Source organism: Girardinichthys multiradiatus, chromosome 9, assembly GCF_021462225.1.
Source record: "Girardinichthys multiradiatus isolate DD_20200921_A chromosome 9, DD_fGirMul_XY1, whole genome shotgun sequence".
In the NCBI taxonomy this organism is placed as follows: domain Eukaryota; kingdom Metazoa; phylum Chordata; class Actinopteri; order Cyprinodontiformes; family Goodeidae; genus Girardinichthys; species Girardinichthys multiradiatus.
Window position 1 is genome coordinate 36,876,544 of NC_061802.1, and position 18,902 is coordinate 36,895,445.

At 39.8% G+C, this 18,902-nt stretch overlaps 1 protein-coding gene across 8 annotated transcripts in view; it reads left to right on the forward strand.

Moving 5' to 3' along the window:
- The window catches only part of LOC124873933 (capping protein, Arp2/3 and myosin-I linker protein 3-like), a 47,506-nt gene extending 31,375 nt beyond the window's left edge, over positions 1-16,131 (forward strand). For 2 of the 8 annotated variants that reach the window (XM_047374994.1, XM_047375000.1), the window contains 17 exons: positions 440-538; positions 614-733; positions 814-927; positions 1,004-1,179; positions 1,291-1,378; positions 1,475-1,594; positions 3,509-3,575; positions 3,701-3,888; positions 4,163-4,242; positions 6,317-6,490; positions 8,962-9,154; positions 9,235-9,943; positions 10,063-10,157; positions 10,413-10,539; positions 14,625-14,696; positions 15,267-15,374; positions 15,553-16,131. In XM_047374994.1, coding sequence (XP_047230950.1) covers positions 440-538; positions 614-733; positions 814-927; positions 1,004-1,179; positions 1,291-1,378; positions 1,475-1,594; positions 3,509-3,575; positions 3,701-3,888; positions 4,163-4,242; positions 6,317-6,490; positions 8,962-9,154; positions 9,235-9,943; positions 10,063-10,157; positions 10,413-10,539; positions 14,625-14,696; positions 15,267-15,374; positions 15,553-15,593 — 2,571 coding nt within the window. In that variant the 3' untranslated portion in view covers positions 15,594-16,131. The other 6 variants (XR_007039668.1, XR_007039669.1, XM_047374997.1 and 3 more) reach the window with 6 other exon arrangements.
- Positions 16,132-18,902: the final 2,771 nt, after the last annotated feature.

Consider the following 18,902-nt stretch of genomic DNA (forward strand, 5'->3'; position numbering starts at 1 on the left):
GAGGAGTGGTCCAGAATACCTGCTGAGTCATGCAGAAGTCTCATTGACAGTTATAGGAATCGTTTGATTGCAGTGATTGCCTTTCAGAACTTAATTTGTGGTAAAAATGTGAAAACTGTTTATCACTTTCCTTCTTATTAATTATTATGTTGGTAAATTAAATAAAATCCAAATAAATTAGCTTTTTATTCTGGGTAAAATGTGACAAAATATCAGACAGCTAAAGGTGTTTAAATACTTTTGCAAGGCGATTTGCATTAAAAAAATCGGAACGTTTTTACTTGATTAATGGCCAAAGGTAGCGTAACATAAGTGAGCACCTTTTATATGTAAAACTTGTTTTTCAGTCAGCTGATTCTCAAGCTTTTTTCTATAATCTGTAAAATGTCTAAATGAACCTCATCTTATTTTAAACTTCTGCTGTGGCCCCGCCTCACAGATCCAGCGTGCTCTAGTAAGGAACAACCAGACGCAGCGCTTCTCTCAGAGACAGGCTCTGCGGCTGCACCAGGGCTTGGTCACCAGCACTGCCGAACAGGTAGCACCCATCTGTGAAGATGTTTCTGATGTGTTTTAGTGCCACCATTACCCACCTGCCCTGTTTGTTTCCAAGGTGATGGAGCGCCTCAGTGTGCGTGTCCAGCAGCAGGTGTGTTTGTTACGGGGCATCGGAGAGATGGAGGAGATTCAAGCTGCAAAACAAGTACTGAAAGAGGCCAGGAACTCTCGAGCTGTGAGTGATGTGATATATTCAAGTGGACTGTTTATGGTGTATTTTAATTTAAATGAATCATTTTCCTCATGTCTTCCAAGCTCTACCCTGCGCTGTGTGAGCTGGCCCATGTTCTGTCTGTAGACGGGCCCGTGCGGCAGAGATTGGACTCCCTGGCAGGTGAACTCGCCAAGGCTGCAGATAAAGAGCTGCAGGTAGATCTAAGAGCCTTCTTTCACTTTGTGATCCGCGACACATGACTGAGTTTGTGACAGCCGCCATTCGTTTCAGGTGATCGTTGACTCCATGGTGTCACTCTGCCGCGAGCTCTGTCCTTTATCATCTTCTGCAGCGGAGAGATTAAGTCCTCCGCTCTCATCTGTCTCCGAGCGAGTGTCCATCCCACGCTCTGCCATCCGTTCTGCCCTCATGGAAAGAGCGGCGCAGGACATTCACAGAGCTTTGGAGTAAGAGCAACAAAGAAGTCTGAATTTGATAAGCAGGACATTGATTTCCTCTCACTTTTACTAACGCCTTCTCATCTGTCTCTGCCTTGCCCCAAACTCAATCTTCTTCAGAGAAGTAAAGCTGTCTGTGGTTTCCTATCTCACCAACTCCATCGTGGACCAAATCCTGCAAGAACTTTACGCCACCCACAAGACCCTGGTAACCACCCGCTTCTGCCGTGCAAGGGTGTGAAAGAGACACAGATTGATTGTACGAGTGGGTGACAAAGAGTTTTAAGAGTGCCGTGTGTCTCAGACCCGGCAGGTGTCTCATCTAAAATGCTGGGAGGGGACGTGTGAAGATGGGACTGCATGGAGTTTTAACAGACACAGAGACTCCCTGGACATCACAGATGAAGAGCTCAGCACCAGCATAGTGAGTGTGGACATTGTGTGTGTGTGTGTGTGTGTGTGTGTGTGTGTGTGTGTGTGTGTGTGTGTGTGTGTGTGTGTGTGGTGTGTGTGTGTGTGTGTGTCTGTGTGTGTGTGTCTGTGTGTGTGTGTGTGTGTGTGTGTTTCCACTTTTATTTTTCAGGAAACGTGTCATATTTACCTCACCACCATCAGCTGTTTTCTTCCTTTTTCAGATTCAAGTTATTTCTGTGACCATTGTGGGTTTTTCTTTCATTAACCGAGGGGTACCAATAATTTTGTTCACGTGTGTAACTCAGCAGTCTCTGTAGATGCCATGACGCATTGGTTCTGAAGCTTTTTATGATAGGTAGAACCTCAGCAAGTAGTTTTCCAGGTACCACTATAATATCAAGATATGTTAGAATGGCATTACAACAAGAGTTGGATGTTTGTTGGGTTTTGCCACAAAGAAAGCATTCCCATTCCATTGCATTTTATGTTTTGTGTAAATGAATGCCACTTGAAGACGAAGGTTTCCTGACAGTCTCAATGCCAAAACTCGATATGGCCGACAAACAAAAAGCCTATGCATGGTTTGTGAAAAAACAGATGTTTGTTTTTCTCTCCCATGGCTGAAAGATCTGGGTCATGGTCTGGTCATGTGCCGTCTCAGTGTCTCTCTCCAAAACCTGTTCAGAATTTAAAGTATTTTGTTTGCAGTACTCTAAACATGAACATACTCTTCCGTTCCAAGCATTGCACTGGTTAAATTTGCAAACTCACTGTGACTTGTCTTGCCATGTGTGTTTGCATATCTGAAAAGGTGTGATACGTGCATGTGAATATGAAAAAGTGAAAAAATTTTTTGGGGGACATCAAGTTCTGTCATTCTTTAACCAATGTTTCACTCCTGATGATCCCCCGGTTTTGTGTGTGTGTGTGTGTGTGTGTGTGTGTGTGTGTGTGTGTGTGTGTGTGTGTTTACAGTGTTGTAGTGCATCAGAACATTTATTGTGATGTCATCATCTCATTTTTTCCATACCTATTAATCTGGAGATGAAGCGCCCTATATACAGTCTGTGAGTCCCCCCAGTGTTCAAAGAGTTACAAGCTGTCTTAATCAGAAAGTAGGTCAAAGTGGGTCAGTTGGAGCCTCTCTGAGTATTCAGCATGCAGAGGTAAGTCAATCTTCATCAGTGCAGCAGACAGAGTGTCTGCATAGTGTAGCATGAGATTAAGCAATGAGCAAATTATTATTGGGTTATTGCTGCACTAACAATTTGCTCTTAAATTAATTCCCTTGGAATGACGCATATGTCAGAATATATGGTCTTTCACAGTTGTGAATAATATGCTGCAGAATTCCCAAAAGTTCTAAAGTAGTGTGGATTTACCTGGAGTTATAACTGTGTGAGAATAAATGTCAGATGCATTGATAACGCATTTGTTACTAAAAGCTTTATCTCCTCATATGCCTTTGGAAAACACATGGCAGATGTGCGATAGTATAATAGGGGTATAAAGACTCTAAAAGCACTTTATAGTAAATTATTCCTCTAAACTATTCTGAACAGATGGTTATAGCGAGGACATTAATAAAATGTTTTTTAAAAATACATGTTTTGGGCCTTTTGGGCTTCGGTACTTTGATCTCACAGCTGATATGTTCTATAGGATATCATAAATAACTTTTTTTAACAACATTTTAATGCCGATTTGGTACCTCACATGTCTTTTGAGTTTCTTAAAGGTCTTTTTACCCTTACTCCAATAATCAGGAGTGAATTATTTATTCAGCTGTTTGTTTATTTACCTTTTCTGTTTAAATCATTTTTGTATGTTTTCTCAACATGCCTGTATTTATTGCATTGTTTTCTTCATTTATAGGATAACAGTATCTTTCTCCTCTCTTTCTGTCTTCTTTATATCCTCCCAGGACACAATAGCCATTAAGAAGCGCAGCTCTAGAACAAGAAGAATACGACCTGTCTCTACAAGGCTGAGTAAGTGCTCATCCACTTATATCTTATTAGTCTATGGAGCTCTGAGTCCATCATGCCTTGGATCTAATCCAATTCTGAGTTTGTACAACTCTGATTGTATCTTTTCCATTCTGTGTTGCCGCCAGGCTTGTGTGACGACTCCAGCTCCTCTCCACCTCCCTCGGTGCCATCGTATTCCTCGCCTCTGTCCCACTCGGCATCCTGGGAGGGTCTGTCAGAGCTGCCTACACAGGGTCTACCTCTCCATCATGTGACGCGAGTTCGGCCAAGGCCTCCACGCAGACACAGGGGAGGGCATATCCCAGCTGAGACAGTAGGCCAGATCTTCTTCTCGCTACTATATCTACATTCTTTTCTATTTCAAACTCTATATTTGAATAACTCTAATGTTTCCTGGTCCTTGGGCTTGCTGGCAGTGACTTCTTTTGTCAAATATAATCTAAACAAACTATGTGGCTTCAATTGGATTATGCCATCTCAGTGAATGCAATGTAATCCATTCATTTTATTGCATACATAACTATTACAAATGAAACCCAAGGAACTAGCCTCTCTAAAGGAGAGTGTTTGTGTCTATGTGTGCACAGGACTGCAGTGAAAATGGAGGAATAAGCCCTCTGGATGATGGACTCCCAGATTTTTATACAAAAAGAGTTCTACCTGATAGGTAAGAGATGCTCTGATGTTTCCACCACCAGCATGTACATCCTGATCCTGCCGTGAACCTCCACTAAAACAAAATTCACAGACTTAAGCTTAACTTGCAGATTTTATTTTCTATATGTATTTTCCACAGGCTACAGCAGGTTTTTAGATTTCTCTGCCACTTTCCTTGCAGTCATCTTTTTCCAATGTTTCACAACACATTGAAAATGAATAAACACAATTCGCTTTTGAATTACATAAGTTATCCATTAGATTGAACACTATCTCCCCTTCAAGTTTTTAAACAGTGTTTAGAGATAGGGACTGTATAAGTACAAAATGGAACGAAAAGCTATGGTTGATGTTGTTGTTATTTATATAGCACTTTAAACAAATAACAATAAAACTGGATCAAAGCCATAATATTTAAAAATCATGCTACACAATGACACTAGTTTCAACATAGTTTAAATTAATAAGTTAAAAAATTGTAAAACCAGGAAATTGTAAGTACCTTTTATAAACTCACTGACAACTGACAGCTTTGCCAGGGCCTGGGACAAGACACCCTTAGTTGGGCCCCCACAATGGGCATTCACACAAGTAAAAAAAATAATAACTTGGTTATTATGACTGGGTAAATACTGGATCTTTCTACTTCTTTTTCCTTCCATCTTCTCCCTTACTCTTTCTGCTCCATAATTTGATTTTTTTTTTTCTTCCCATCCTTAGAACAAGTTTTACACAACGTTCCTGCCTATTTAATACCATAGGTATTAAATAGATTGTTATGTGGGATAAATTGATTAAAATTTTAAATGTGTATATTAAATAAATACTAAATAATTAAATACTCTAATAAAAGTCTCAATTTATAATCAACATTATATAATTAAATTGGGACATCTAATCAAAGTTCAAATCCAGTATATTGTAAATATAGACTTTATTTTTGCTTCCCATGCTAAAGTACATCATGAAAATACTTAGAATCCAGCTGTTTCTAACTGAATAAACCCTAAAATCAGATTGAGTACCCTGCACAGCAACTCAGCTGAAGACCAATCACCTTTTCAATAGTATTTTTGCCCCACTGAGTGATTTGGATTTGTAAGGTGGAAATTTAAATGAATTCATGATGTTCTGGAGCATATCACCATGAAGTAAAAATATTTATGAAAAACTACTAATGATAAAAAAAAAAAAATCTGTTTATTTATTTATTTAAAATAAGGATAGATAGATTTTTAATCAGTTTTATTCAAATTTCCACATGTACAGTATAAATAGCAATTTTGTGATTTTTTTTTGTCCGAGTTTGTTGGAGTTGTGTTCTGGCAAAAATACACAACACGTGTCTAACAGAAACTGCTAAGTTTGTCAGCGCCATCAGAGCAGAGGACACAGATAAGCGGTCCAGCTGTAGTCTGAGGTGTGTTCCTCAGGTAACAGACATGGTTATCTTTCATTAAAGTACAGCGAATGGACAGATAGAAACTGCATATTTTCCTCTGCCTGGAGCGAACCGAGCATTTTATACTTTACTGAAGCATCTTAATGAACTCAAAGTCAGAAGTTGCACCAGAGGTCAAATCACTTTCATGTATGGGATGGGGGACGGGTGTCCCCACTACTGCAAGGACAATTAGGAAGTAAAAAAAAAAATAGACAAAGGTTTTATGTTAGGTGAATATTAAACTCATATAGACATTTTTAGGTTTTACGTTTTGCTAGTAACTTACTTGATGGATATTTTGTGAACATGAACAAACAACTAAAATTAGGGAGTTTAAATGAGAGACCTAAATGTGGGTTTTTTTGGTATTATTATTTGACATAACCACAACCATAACTTCAGTACCATCACGTGTGTATATATATATATATATATATATATATATATATATATAAAGAATAAAATGGGCACTTAAGCTTTAGCCAACGTCCAACTGGTGCAGCAGAGCAGACAAACAAGTGACCCAGATGGCCATGATGAATTTAACAGAAGGGGCTCATGTGTGAACCAGCAAGATGACTGTGTTGAACTGGACTGGGTATGTGAATGTGTGACATACAGTTTTTCTCCCCACTTTTAGTCAGCTCTCCTCCTTGCACAACGCACACTCTCTGAGGAGGAAGAAAAGGAGAAACATGCTGGCCATCTTCGGTTTTCGTAAGAACCGCAGCCAGACTTTGTCCAATCAGGAGCCGGAATCTGAGGTGGAGGTCTACAGAGATGGGTGCCACACTGTTGCTACAGCACCCACAGGGTGAGGAGTTTTCCACAAACGCACTTAAAGATTCCTTCCTGCAATGGCTTGTCGTTGAATATAAAACAAACCCAGCAGCCTACATCACATGAACATTAACTCAAACCATCAATAAGAGCTTGTTCCTTTTTCTCCTTGATCTACAGTACACTGCAAAAGTATTCTCACATCTTCAATGTTTTCACCTGCTGTCATGTCACAACTACCAACGTCTATGTATTTTATAGGATTTTATATGGTGAACCAACACAAACTGGTGCATAATTCTGAAAAGGAAGGAAAATTATGTACGGCTTCAACACGTTTTACAGATACAAATCTGAAAGGTGTGGAGTGCATTTGTATTCAGCCCCCTGAAACATTACTTTGAAGAGCCACCTTTCACTGCAGTTACAGTAGAGAACTTTTGTGGTATGCCTCTAACAGCCATACAAATCAAAAGCCAAAATCTGTCGTCATAGCCAAACATAGAACAAAAATGATGAATGTCGTACTGCTAGAGGGTGAACCTTCATCCCAGTCTCAAATCTTTTGCTCCCTTTTACAGGTTTTCTTCCCGACTTGCTCTGTATTTACATCCATCCCTCTTCCCATGAACTCTGACCAGGTTCTTTGTCCTGGCTAAAGTAAGGCTCCCCAACATGATGACAATGCAACAAATGTGTCCCTTGGTCTTCATGATGCTGTTTATTTGCCTAATGTTCTTTAACAAACCTCTGAGGCCTTCACAGAACAGAATCTTTTTATATTGAGATTGAATTACACACAAATGGTCCTTACTTACTAATCAGGCAACTTCTGAAGGCAATCAGTTGTAACAGATTTTGTTTACAGGTATCAGAGTAAAAGGGGCTAAATACAAATACACACCATGGTTTTCAGATTTTATTTGGTAAAAAACAGAAAAAACATGTTTAATTTTCCTTTCACTTTATAATTATGTACCACTTTGTGTTGGTTTATCACAAAAAAATCCCCAAACAATGTATACAGGTTTGTGGTTATAAAGTGATATGTAAGGTTCTAGTGATATAAATAATGAGCATGTGGGCACTTTATGTACCCACATGCTCACATTTTTTGTGGTCAGCTCTTCAGTTTTCTTGCAGACAATCCAATGCTGTGAACAAATAAATTCTCAACAAACACTGTTCTGAACCTCCATCTTTTCTTTGTTGACATAAGGAATGACTGAGAGCTGACAATGCTGAAGCAGGCTGATTTCACATTGCACAGGTGTGCTTGACAGCTGGTGGCTCTGTTTTGGATCCAAAAGACAACCGTGTGATTAGAAATGCCCACACTTCTCCATAAATGCAGATTATCACATTTGTATCTCCATCAATATTCATACATCTAGGACTTTTTCAAAATGTATCTCATTACAACTGCGAACTTTAATGTATATTATTAGGAAATTATGTGACACATCAACACATGATCAAGACATATGATAAATGGTTTTTAAAAAAAGTAAAAATCTGACAAGTGTGTTAGGCATTTGTATTCTGTCCATCCTTCTAAATAAAACCCAGGACAAAGAAATAGTCTTAACTCATCTAGTTAGTAAAACAAGTTCACCTGTTTAATTTAATCTACTTTTACACATATACATACAGCTGTTCTGTGAAGGCCTCAAATGTTTGTAATAGAGCATTGGGAACAAATGGAATCATGGAAACCAAGGAACACATCAAAAACGTCATATATAAAGTTTTGAGGAAAAGTAAATGTACGGTTAGGTTCCGCATACAGTCCTTCTGGCCATCCGGTAACTTTCAGTTGCTTCAAAGTCTCCAAGGACAATCAAGCCCTTAAGGCCTCCTTCAGCCTTAAGGCTTCCATCACCACTGGTGTCGACCAACGGGTCTTCCTTTGACATGCACCAATAACCTTCAGGACACAGCTTCTAGAAACTGCATCCACAATGGACTTCCTGAACACTGTCCATTCAGATTCCATGTCGCCAACCTCCCTCAGGACATGAGAGAAATTCTCAATAATTGAGGCGAAGTTCGCCTCTTGTTCTGGTTAGACATATCATTGGAATCATTGAATCGACATAGCCCTCAGGATCATAGGGGAACAAAAACCCTCCACCATCATCTCCGTTGAATCGCCACCAAGCTTTGACAATCTCACAGAGACCTGTTTAGTCCATCATCTGAAAACAGAAACAGTTCAGTAGCTGAAAGCCTAAATGACAGGCTGGGCAAGGAGAGTGTTTGAAAAGCCGCAAAGAGGCTAATAATTCTGGAGGAGCTGCAGAGATTCACAGTTCAGCTGGGCGAATCTGTTGACAAGACAACTTTCAGTTGGGTACTGCACACGTCTGGCCTTTTTGGGAAAGTGGTCTGGTTTGCCACATGACAAACATGTGGAAGTAGAAGCTCTGATCACTGTAGTTTTATCTGCATAATTTTAATGCGGAGAATATATTAGATCAGTTTGTTGTTCATGTTCTCTTTTAGGACAGCAATGGAAAATGTATACACGCTTCTCCAGGCTCCGCGGCCAGCTGGCAGGTCTCCCAGCGATGGGGCTGATGGGAAAATGAATGATCAACAGGGAAAAGGTGCTCTTGTCCTGAGTCCGCCACCAGTGCCGGGTATCCCTCACCCAGGCATGGGAGGAGGAAAACACCCCTTTTACCCTCCCAAAGAGGTCCAGTCCATGTCTTCGATTCACTTACATCACTTAGACTTTCTCAGTCTGCTTTGCCTCATTGTCTTGTGTTTTGACAGATATCTGAAATGGACGCTGTGTTTGAACAGCCATTGGAGACTGACAAGTACTGGGTGGATGACAAACAGAGGACAGAAGTGATGCAGGCGGAAGTGGACTGGATGATAGAGGGCCGACCGGACGATCTGCTCACAGAGAGGCAATGCTTTAATGACAGGCTGCAAGAGAGGACCCTTGGAGAACCAAGAACGTCCGACAGACAGACCGACAGATACTGGAGTGAGGGCAGGCATATGGAGAGACAGTGGACTGTTGATAGACACACACAGCGGCAGATTGACAGAAAAATAGAAAGACAGTGGATGGGCGGCAGACAGATTGAAAGATCATGGTCTGAGAGCAGGCCCATGGACTTACAGGTAGACAATCAGTGGACAGACAGCAGACATACAGGAAGAAGGCTGGACAGACAAGCCCAGGCACTACATTTGGCTCAAAGGCCGATGCCTCCGTACCCATCAGATAGGACTCCATCACCCAAACAGGAGGGGGACCCTTTGAAAAGCACAGAGGCCGCAGCAATAGAGTGGCATCCAGAGGACCTGCAGGGAGACGCGGCAGGTTCCACGGATGGGTGGAGGAGCAGCGGAGAGGCAGGGGGAGGTGTCTCTGCCAGCCGAAAACCAGACCCCCCACCACAGAGCAGTAAACCCAACATGTCTCGGCTGCGGCCAAGATACAGGCGGGAGAGCTCAGACGCCCTGCCAGGTACAATCATCCATGTTGATGTGCTGCTGATCATAAAGCAGATTTTTAGCATGCAATATGTCTGCTGCTGAAACCCTTTGAGTCAGGCTTTGATGGCAGCAAATTCTCATTTGGTACAGAGGAGGAAGGAGATGAAGAGAGGGATGCAGGAAAGATGGAGAGGAGAGAGAGAAGACGAGATTCAGAGGGTCAGCCCCCTCCAATTCCTGAAAAGGTGAAAATAGAAAATGTTTGACCTGCTACAAATAATATACTTTGCGTTGAATATCAGTTCTTAAATTCTGGTACCATTTGATGCTATAGAAGAGTCTAAATAACAAACTAATAATGTGATTCATGGTTAATGAGCTTAACCAAGAGCACAATCCAAGATAATTTTAAGAGTTTGATTTAAAAATACTTTTACCCAGTGGTTGGCCAATTTCTTTCTGAACAGATCTTCTCATTTTCATTGTATTCTGTCTCTCAGCCAAAGACCTCCTCCTATGTGAGCTTTTCTAAAGAAACAGCTAATGAACGAAACTTGCCTCCTCCTCCTGTTCCGCCGCCTTCCAACAAGCCCATCCATGGGCTGCCAGACAGAGCAGCAAGTCAAGGTACCCACACCACAAATCCTGATTAGCAGAGAAAAGCCAGTGTTCAGTCTGAGCATATCCATTGAAAGAGATTAATACCTTTAAACGGGATATTGGGGGATCTTACAATGCAGAACCTCTCAAAGAATTTCTTTACAACACGATGAAGAATGAGTTACTTAACATAAAATTCATAAATCAATGCAACTGCAGAGTTTTGATTTTTTCTGTGAGAAATTAGTATATGCAGTGTACAGTACCTCACAAAAGTGAGCGCTCCCCTCACATATTTGTAAATATTTTATTATATCATTTTTTAATGGGACAATACTAAAAACATGACACTGTTACAATGTAGTTACCTTACAGCTTGTATAACAGTGGAAATTTGCTGTACCCTCAAAATAAACAGCCATTCATTCATCTTTGATACACCTTATTCCATAGTGGATCACAGGGAAGCTGGTGCCTATCTCCATCAGTCTACGGGTGAGAGGCAGGGTACACCCTGGATAGGTCGCCAGTCCATTGCAGGGCAACACAGAGACATACAGGACAAACAACCAAGCACACACCCATTCACACCTAAGAGCAATTTAGAGAGACCTATTTACCTAACAGTCATGTCTTTGGATTGTGGTAGTAACCGGAGTACCTGGTGAGAACATACGCATGCATGGGAAGAACATGCAAACTCCATGCAGAAAGACCCCCAGCTGGGAGCCAAACCCAGGATCTTCTTGCTGCAAGGCAACAGTGCTACCAACTGCACCACCGTGCAGCCCTAATAAACAGCCATTCATGTCTAAACACCACGCACCAAAAGTGAGCCCTAATTGAAAATACAAGAATTGTGCTAAACTAGTGTCAGGATCTGTCGCCTTTTGGACTCTGTGGTGGCTTTGTGTTATTTTGAGTGTTTGGTTGTTTCTTCCCCCCTCGTTCATAGCTCCTTTAGTTACTGTTGTTTTTCTTATGACTTATTTTGGTTTTCTCTTTGTTGTCATTGTTGCCATTATTATTATGATTGTTCTCTGTTTTCCTTGGGTTCTTTAATTAGTTCTCCATCTGGTTTCTCTGTGTTTTTATTTGTGGTTAGGTATTTGTTTCTTCCCCCTTGCACTCTTCTGCTTATTAGTTTCTTTTTCTGTTACCTTTCAGTTATACTGTATTCGGTCTTTGTTTCCTAGTCCTCCCAGTCTGGTTCTCTTTATCTTAATTCTCCAGTCCCTCTTTATAGGTTAGCTTTTGTTATTGTTTACTTTTATTCTTGTCCTGCTTCCTCTGCCTCATTCACAGTTTGTTCTTTCAGTATTGGTTTTTAGTTTCTTTTAGGGTCGGCTCATTATCTTGTCTTTAGTCCTTTTCCTCATTTAGTTCTATTGGGTTCACCTGCTCCCTCTGCCTTCCTGCCTCCTTGTCTTACCTGTTCTTAGTTCCTTTGATAACCTGCCTTTGTTCTCCCTCAGTATATTAGTTGTGTTTGTTTCTTTGTCCTTTGCTGGTTCCGCCGATCACATTACCTGATTTGCTCAGTGTTTGCTACGTTCCTACAGTACAACGCAGACGTTTTCGATTGTACTCATGCCTTGCACCTGCGGTGAGTTCTGCTATGTTTGCTTGTTCATGACTTGTGAAATAAACTTAAGTTCACAATGAAGATGCTGCTGCCAAGCTCTTGCCTGCGCTTCAGTCCACCCCAAAACCACAACGTGACAACTAGCCATTTTCCCTCCCCAGTGTCATGTGACTCTTTAGTGTCACAAGGTCTGAGGTATAAATGGAGAGCAGGTGAGTTATATTTGGTGTTCGCTCTCAGTCTTTTATCCTGGTGACTAGAAGTTCAACATGGGACCTCAAAAAACTGTTGATCAAAAAAGATGGCCTAGGCTATAGGAAGATGGCCAACACCCTAAAATTGGCTGGTGGCCAGGACTATACAGTAATTTAATAGGACAGGTTCCTCTCAGAACAGGCCTCACCATGGTCAACCAAAGAAGTTGAGTGGATGTGCTCAGCATCATATTAAGAGGTTGCCATTTGAAAATAAACGTATGAGTGTTGCACACATTGCTAAAGAGGTTGAAGGGACCGGGGATCAGCCCGTCAGGACTCAAGCCACCACACGCTGCATCAAATTGATCTGCATGACTGTCGTCCCAGAAGAAGGCCTCTTCTGAAGATGATACACAAAAAGTCTGCCATCAATTTGCTGAAGACAAGCAGACATTTTCACTTTGGGGTGTACTCACTTTTGTTGCCAGTGGTTTTTATTAATGGCTCTGTGTTGAGTTATTTTAGGGGGAAACCAAATTTTCACTTTTACACAAGCTGGACACTGAAGACTTTACATTGTCTTTACAAGTGTCATATCTTCAGTGTTGTCCCAGGAAAATATATAATACAATATTTTTTTTAATGTGAGGGGTGTACTCATTTTTGTAACTGTATGTGTCATGGCAGACTGCTGTTTGTGTATGCATTCAGTGCTATGCAGATATATTAAGACCTTTTTTAAGGTTTTTTACACATTTGTTTAACATAACAGCAAACAACAGTGCACTTTGTGGAGATTTTATGTGTTAGACTGACACAAAGTATCACAAAATTGCAAAATGGAGGGGAAATGATGCCTGGTTTTAATTTTTTTACAAAACTAAATCTGAAAGTGTGATCTGCATTTGTATTCAGCACCCATGTGTCAACCAACACTTTGTAGAACCACACAATTACAGCTGTTGATGTGCATGTTTGTATGTTCATCAGTTTTGTAATACTGCTACAGATTGTCATTTGAATTTTGATCTGGACTTTGACTAGATAATTCTAACACATGATTATGCTTTAAACTAAACCTTTCCGCTGTAGCTCTGGCTGTCTGTTTAGGGTCGTTGTCCTGCTGGAAGGTGAACCTCCACCCCAAGTCTTTTCTAGCCTCGAACAACCTTTCTTCTTACATTTTCCTGTATTTAGCTACATCCATCTTCCCAATCAGCCTGACCAGCTTCTCCGGCCATGCTAATGAAAACCATCCCCATGCCGTTGTGACACCATCACAATCTTTCACAGTTCGAGTGTTGTGTTCAGAATCATGAGCAATGATAGTTTTCTTTCACAGGTAGGGATTTGCATATAAGCATTATATATTATATATCTGGCCCCAGCAGCTTCTTCTGCATGTTTGCTAAGGCTCCAACATGGTTTGTGGAAACAAACAAGGCTTCTTCTGTCTTTCTTTCAGTTATTTCTCTTTTTGCAGGACTAATAGTTGTCCTGTCAACAGAGTCTCCCACCTGAGCTGTGAATCTCCTCCAAATCAACCAAGGGACTCTTTGCTGCTTTTGAATTAAGCACGGGTAGACTATTTACTGAATAATTAACTTATGAAGGTAACTGGTTGCACTGGATATTACTTAGAGGTATCAGAGGTAGGGGTGTATGATATATCAGCGTTAACTTCAGTATTGGCCAGTGTTAGTTATTTTTAACATTTTAGGGTTGTGGGGTGCTTAACTAAGGCAGAAAAGCAATGCCAGTGGTGTGGTTGTTTGTTCACAGTGTTGAAAGGGTAGGGAAATATCAGTGCAGCCCTAATCAGAATAAAAAGGGAGTAAATACGAATGCAAACCACTTTTGTTTATACAAAAAATTGCTACTTTGTGTTGTCTTATCTCATAAAATCCAGATAAAATAAAAAAAAACATTTGCAATTTTTTTATTTATTTGCTCTGTATTCAACCAGTTAATATCCTACTGAGATTATAAACTCCTTTCCCAAGGGAGAAGTGGCCAAGATAGGCAGCAATAACATAAAACTACAATTGACTAAGTAACACAATTCTCTCAAAATGAAAATAATGACAGTCAAATAATAAAGATATGATAAAGAAAATTACCTTTTGAAATAAAGTGGGCAAGTACGTGAAATGCAATTAGCCTCAAATACTGGCTTTAACAGCACTACTGTGGTTCAGGTTTAATGTTGTAACAAAAAAAGCAAATAAGGGAAAAAGTTCAAGGGACAGTATGCAAGGTCTTCTTATGGAAAGACTTGTGCAAAGAACAAAGAGCTTGCTTTACTGTAGCTCCTTGAATTTGTTGTTCAGGTGACGAGGGACTGAGACCTCAGGCTCCTGTGAAACCACAGAGGAACAGAAAAGCAATGTCCTGTGATGCAGGTACAAGAACGTTTTCTGGTTTTATTCATTAAAATAATTTTGTGATTTACCCTCACCTCCAAAAATACCAGGAGCAGAAGAAACTAGTTTCAAACTTGTTTTCATTTTTAAAACCAAACAAGTATCAAATGCTTACGAAAACATTTTATTTTGTTTTTTTTTTGTTTTTTTTTAGAATATGATAATACTCCCCTTTTTACATGCATTCATACATTAAAGAAGTTTCCGTTTGTCAGTGTTGTATTTGTATACAGCTCTTCTTAAACTAGTTAAAACCCTGAGAAAGCAACTGTATTTGTGGACCTAATATTTTTTATAGCTAAGGTTACATTTGAATGCAGGTGCAGTAATAATGTTCACTTCTAACGGTTTTTTAAAGTCACCTTGAGGCCTTGCATCTTGTTTCGTAATACAATTTAAAAGACTGTCTTTACTAGTTGTCTGTGTTGAAAACATTAAAGAAGACAACACTTCTGGAGTTGAGGTTGTACATATATGTGTTTTGTTGATGCATGTGTAAAGTGTGTTTCTCTAACTGTTAACTTGTCTCCTGTCCCTCACTGATCTCAGGCTCTGAAAGAGAAAGCCCCAATAACATTGAGAAGCCCCCAAATCGCAAACCCCCTGTGAAAAAACCTAGACTACCACAAAACAGAAATAAGTCTCTGGACTTGTCTGGTACATGTCTCTCTGTTTTTATCTCTGTATGTGTGTGTTTGTGTCTAATAAAGTACAAACCTGTGAGTCAAAGTTCCTTAGGAATTTGTAACAGTGGAAATCTATGGTGTCTGTAAGTCCCAGCTTAGCTCACCTCTACAGCATCACGTTTGTTTTTTGTCCCCCTTGCACCTCACAGACAGCTTTAACGCAGCACCTGGTCACAGCGAGCTGGTGTGATGGCTGCCAATCCAGGGGGTTCCCATGGCAACGGTGAATGGCGCAAAGTGCAAGGCCAAGAATGAAAGGCAACAAACATCACAAAGCATCATCATCGTTCACCCGTTTCTGCTGAAACGCTCGCGTTGCTCCCTCTTCATATCAAGTCGTTGCCGGTTTTTTTTACTTTCTGTCTAACATGAAAACCTGCTCACCTCCTTTTGTGGCTGCAGTCTTTTGAACACTATAGCTACTTTAGAGAAGCAAAATCATTGCCGTGTGTGTTCCTGGACAGCGGGCCTAGTGTTTGCTTTTTTAGGCAGAAGATTCTTGTCTTCATTAGAATGTGATTTCTTGAATTTGCAATGCATTTGATAGTTGATACAGTTGACCACCTTGATTGAAATAATTAGTTGCTTCTTATCAAATGAAACCTGATGATTTATATCTAGTTTTGCTTTCAGGAAAGGTAATATATTTTATAGATTAAATAAATATTATGTATGAGCACCCTCATTGTATCAAATATACACAAATAATAAAAGGTTAACTTCTTTTACATGATTTTGTATTTTATTGCTTTAATGTTCGTCCTGCCTACAGGATTAACATTTTATGGTTACTGTGGAAAGATAAAAGGACTCTTTTAAAGTAAAACAAATTTACACAGCTATGGCTTTGTTACTTTTGCATTTTTTTTTTTTTTTGTTTCACAAATAAAAACAACAGTTCACTTTTCATGTAGAAACATTTTTGTAAATTTTTCCATTTTGGTTGGGCATATGCTGCATACTGAATAGTAATTGCTTTGCAGCACCTTTTTCCCAGTTTGCCACATTACAGCCAGAAACATAATATATTTTAATTGAAATAAATTTGTGTTTAATTGCAAAGTAGAAGAAAAGCATTCTGGAGTTTCAACTGTTTTTGAAAATAAATATATCTTAAAATCTAAAAAGTAAATATCTAAAACCTATAATGTGCATTGGTATTCTGTCCCACTACATTTTGTAGAACAACAAATTTACAACCGTTCCCACTATAGTCTGAAGGTCTTAGGAAAATAGCTCCTACTCACACAGATTGGATGGATAGTATAGGTTTTAAAACCTCGGCAAGGCCTGGACTTTAACTGGACCATTGTTTCACATGAGTATATTAATCTGATAAAAAAATTATATTTTTTTCAGTGTCAAATCTATTGAAGTGTATCCATCTGTACAATAAATTCCATGTCGGGGAGCCTAAATTCTATTATGAAAATATATTTCATCTCAAAATCACGTTATTAAAACATTCAGTTATATTACATCTAGTCATTAAATAATCAATTATCAGACCATACATAATCACAACAATGCAATGATTAATGAGCTTACAAAACAAACAAACACACATGAAATTAACCATAATGGGAATTCTATAATGGCCTAAAAATGAACTTTAAGGATTTTCTGTAGCTGATGAAAATTATCAAACGATGTCTTACTCTTTCTCTGAAAGCGTAAACTGGTTGTTTATGTGCATGATTCGGATTTTGTAAGCACCTAGGGAACATTTGGAAAGGAAATGAAGAATTCAGCAGAAGGCTGTTAAGGTCCAACAGGTTCTGATTCCTGCCTGGGATAAAAAATAGGCTCCTAGTTTTGAATCTCCCAGCTCAAATTCAAACAGCAGACATTCACTTATCTGTGATGTTTATTACAGAGAAGCAGAACAAACAGATCAATGTTTTCCTGATGGTAGACAAAATCTCAACTAAAACCACTGATTTACAGCAACACTAATCAGATAAAACGCTGACATTGCCTCTCGTCAACCTACATGCCTGCTATCGGCTTGTTTCTGTCGCCCCCAAGTGGCGACAAACCTGTACTTAGAAACTTTAATTAAAAATAGCAGAATTATAATAGCAGCTAATTAGAGGAAACTTCTCCAAATGAATTCGCTGTGATAAGAAAGAGAGATGACTTCTTAGAAAGTGGTCAGAACAGCTTCAGGGTTTCACAGTAACGAGCTCTGAGCCACTTAGTTTGGTTTTCACGATCACAAGGTGGATGCTAGATTTACTGCTTGACTTCAGAGATGCCCTCTCTGGTTGGCATGGCAACGTCGTGTGGTTACAAGTGAAAGAATGTGAAACAGCAGGGGGCGACTGATCCCTACAGATGAGGCAATCACTGAAACACACAAACCCAGAACAGGTTGTTATCAGCAACCCTGCTCTGACCTTTTTTTTCTAAAGAGAGATGCTATTATGAGTCAGATATGAGTAATATGCAGAGAGGTAATCTTTATTTGCAGTTTGATAAAAGGAAGAAGAAAGAGTCTAACTTTCCAGAGTCAAAGATTTGTTTTTAAATCAGCAGACTGTGAGGAAATGACACAGCGAGATTGCAGCTGACTGAAACTTATTACTGCGCTCATGAGATTTCACCTTTATGTATTTTGTGGTTTATAAATTAATTTCATTGTCAAAACTAACACGTAAATTTAAGCTGGTTTATTTTGCTGCACCTCTTTCACTTTGGTCGGCCTAACCAACCAGAAGCTCCTCCCAGAAACAATTCAGCACCTCAATCTTTGATTTATGGTCAACATACGGACAGTGTATTGCTGTCCTGTGCAAATATGACTTCATATCACACATAGCGCAGGTCTGGTTTGAACTTTTAACACCGCATCCTAATTTTGATGCAGCATCCACGTTACATGATAACTTGAGCACAAACCTGTTGCAAAGTAAATCTATTTAAAAACATTGAGAAAAGTAATTTCATATTTCCAGCTCTCCACCTCTGTTTGTTCTTGAAAATAAAAAAGAAAACTTGAGTACCTAAGAACACATCCAAAAATGGAGGATTTTAAAGTTCAAGCTGCACCCGGAGGTGTTTCTTTTCTCCTCCATACTCACACCTTAACTCTGAACCTAAACACCCAGTAAGTGTCATGTTGCTGCTCTTCGGGCCAAATCCCCCAGTGTTCTTTGCAGCTTGTGTGAGGACACGTCACAGGGCACAGGAGCCATGCGAACACATCCTACTCTTCTCATCATTCTTCTGCTTGTTACCAAGCAACGTGATCACATAACAAGGCTGAAGGAAGTGAGGGGCAAGAGAGAGAACGTGTGGGTAGAACAGTAAGATGCAAGAGCATAAAAGAATGGAGGCAGTGCCAAAGAAATGGGGATGATTGTGCTCCCTTGGAACCGAAAACATCTCATTTACCGAGAGCCAGATGCTCTGTTCCCTCTTTAAACTTGTAGAAGGATATGCAGCCACTGTTAGAAAGGTTCTCAGCAAACTCTCTGTTCATTATTTAAAAGTTCAG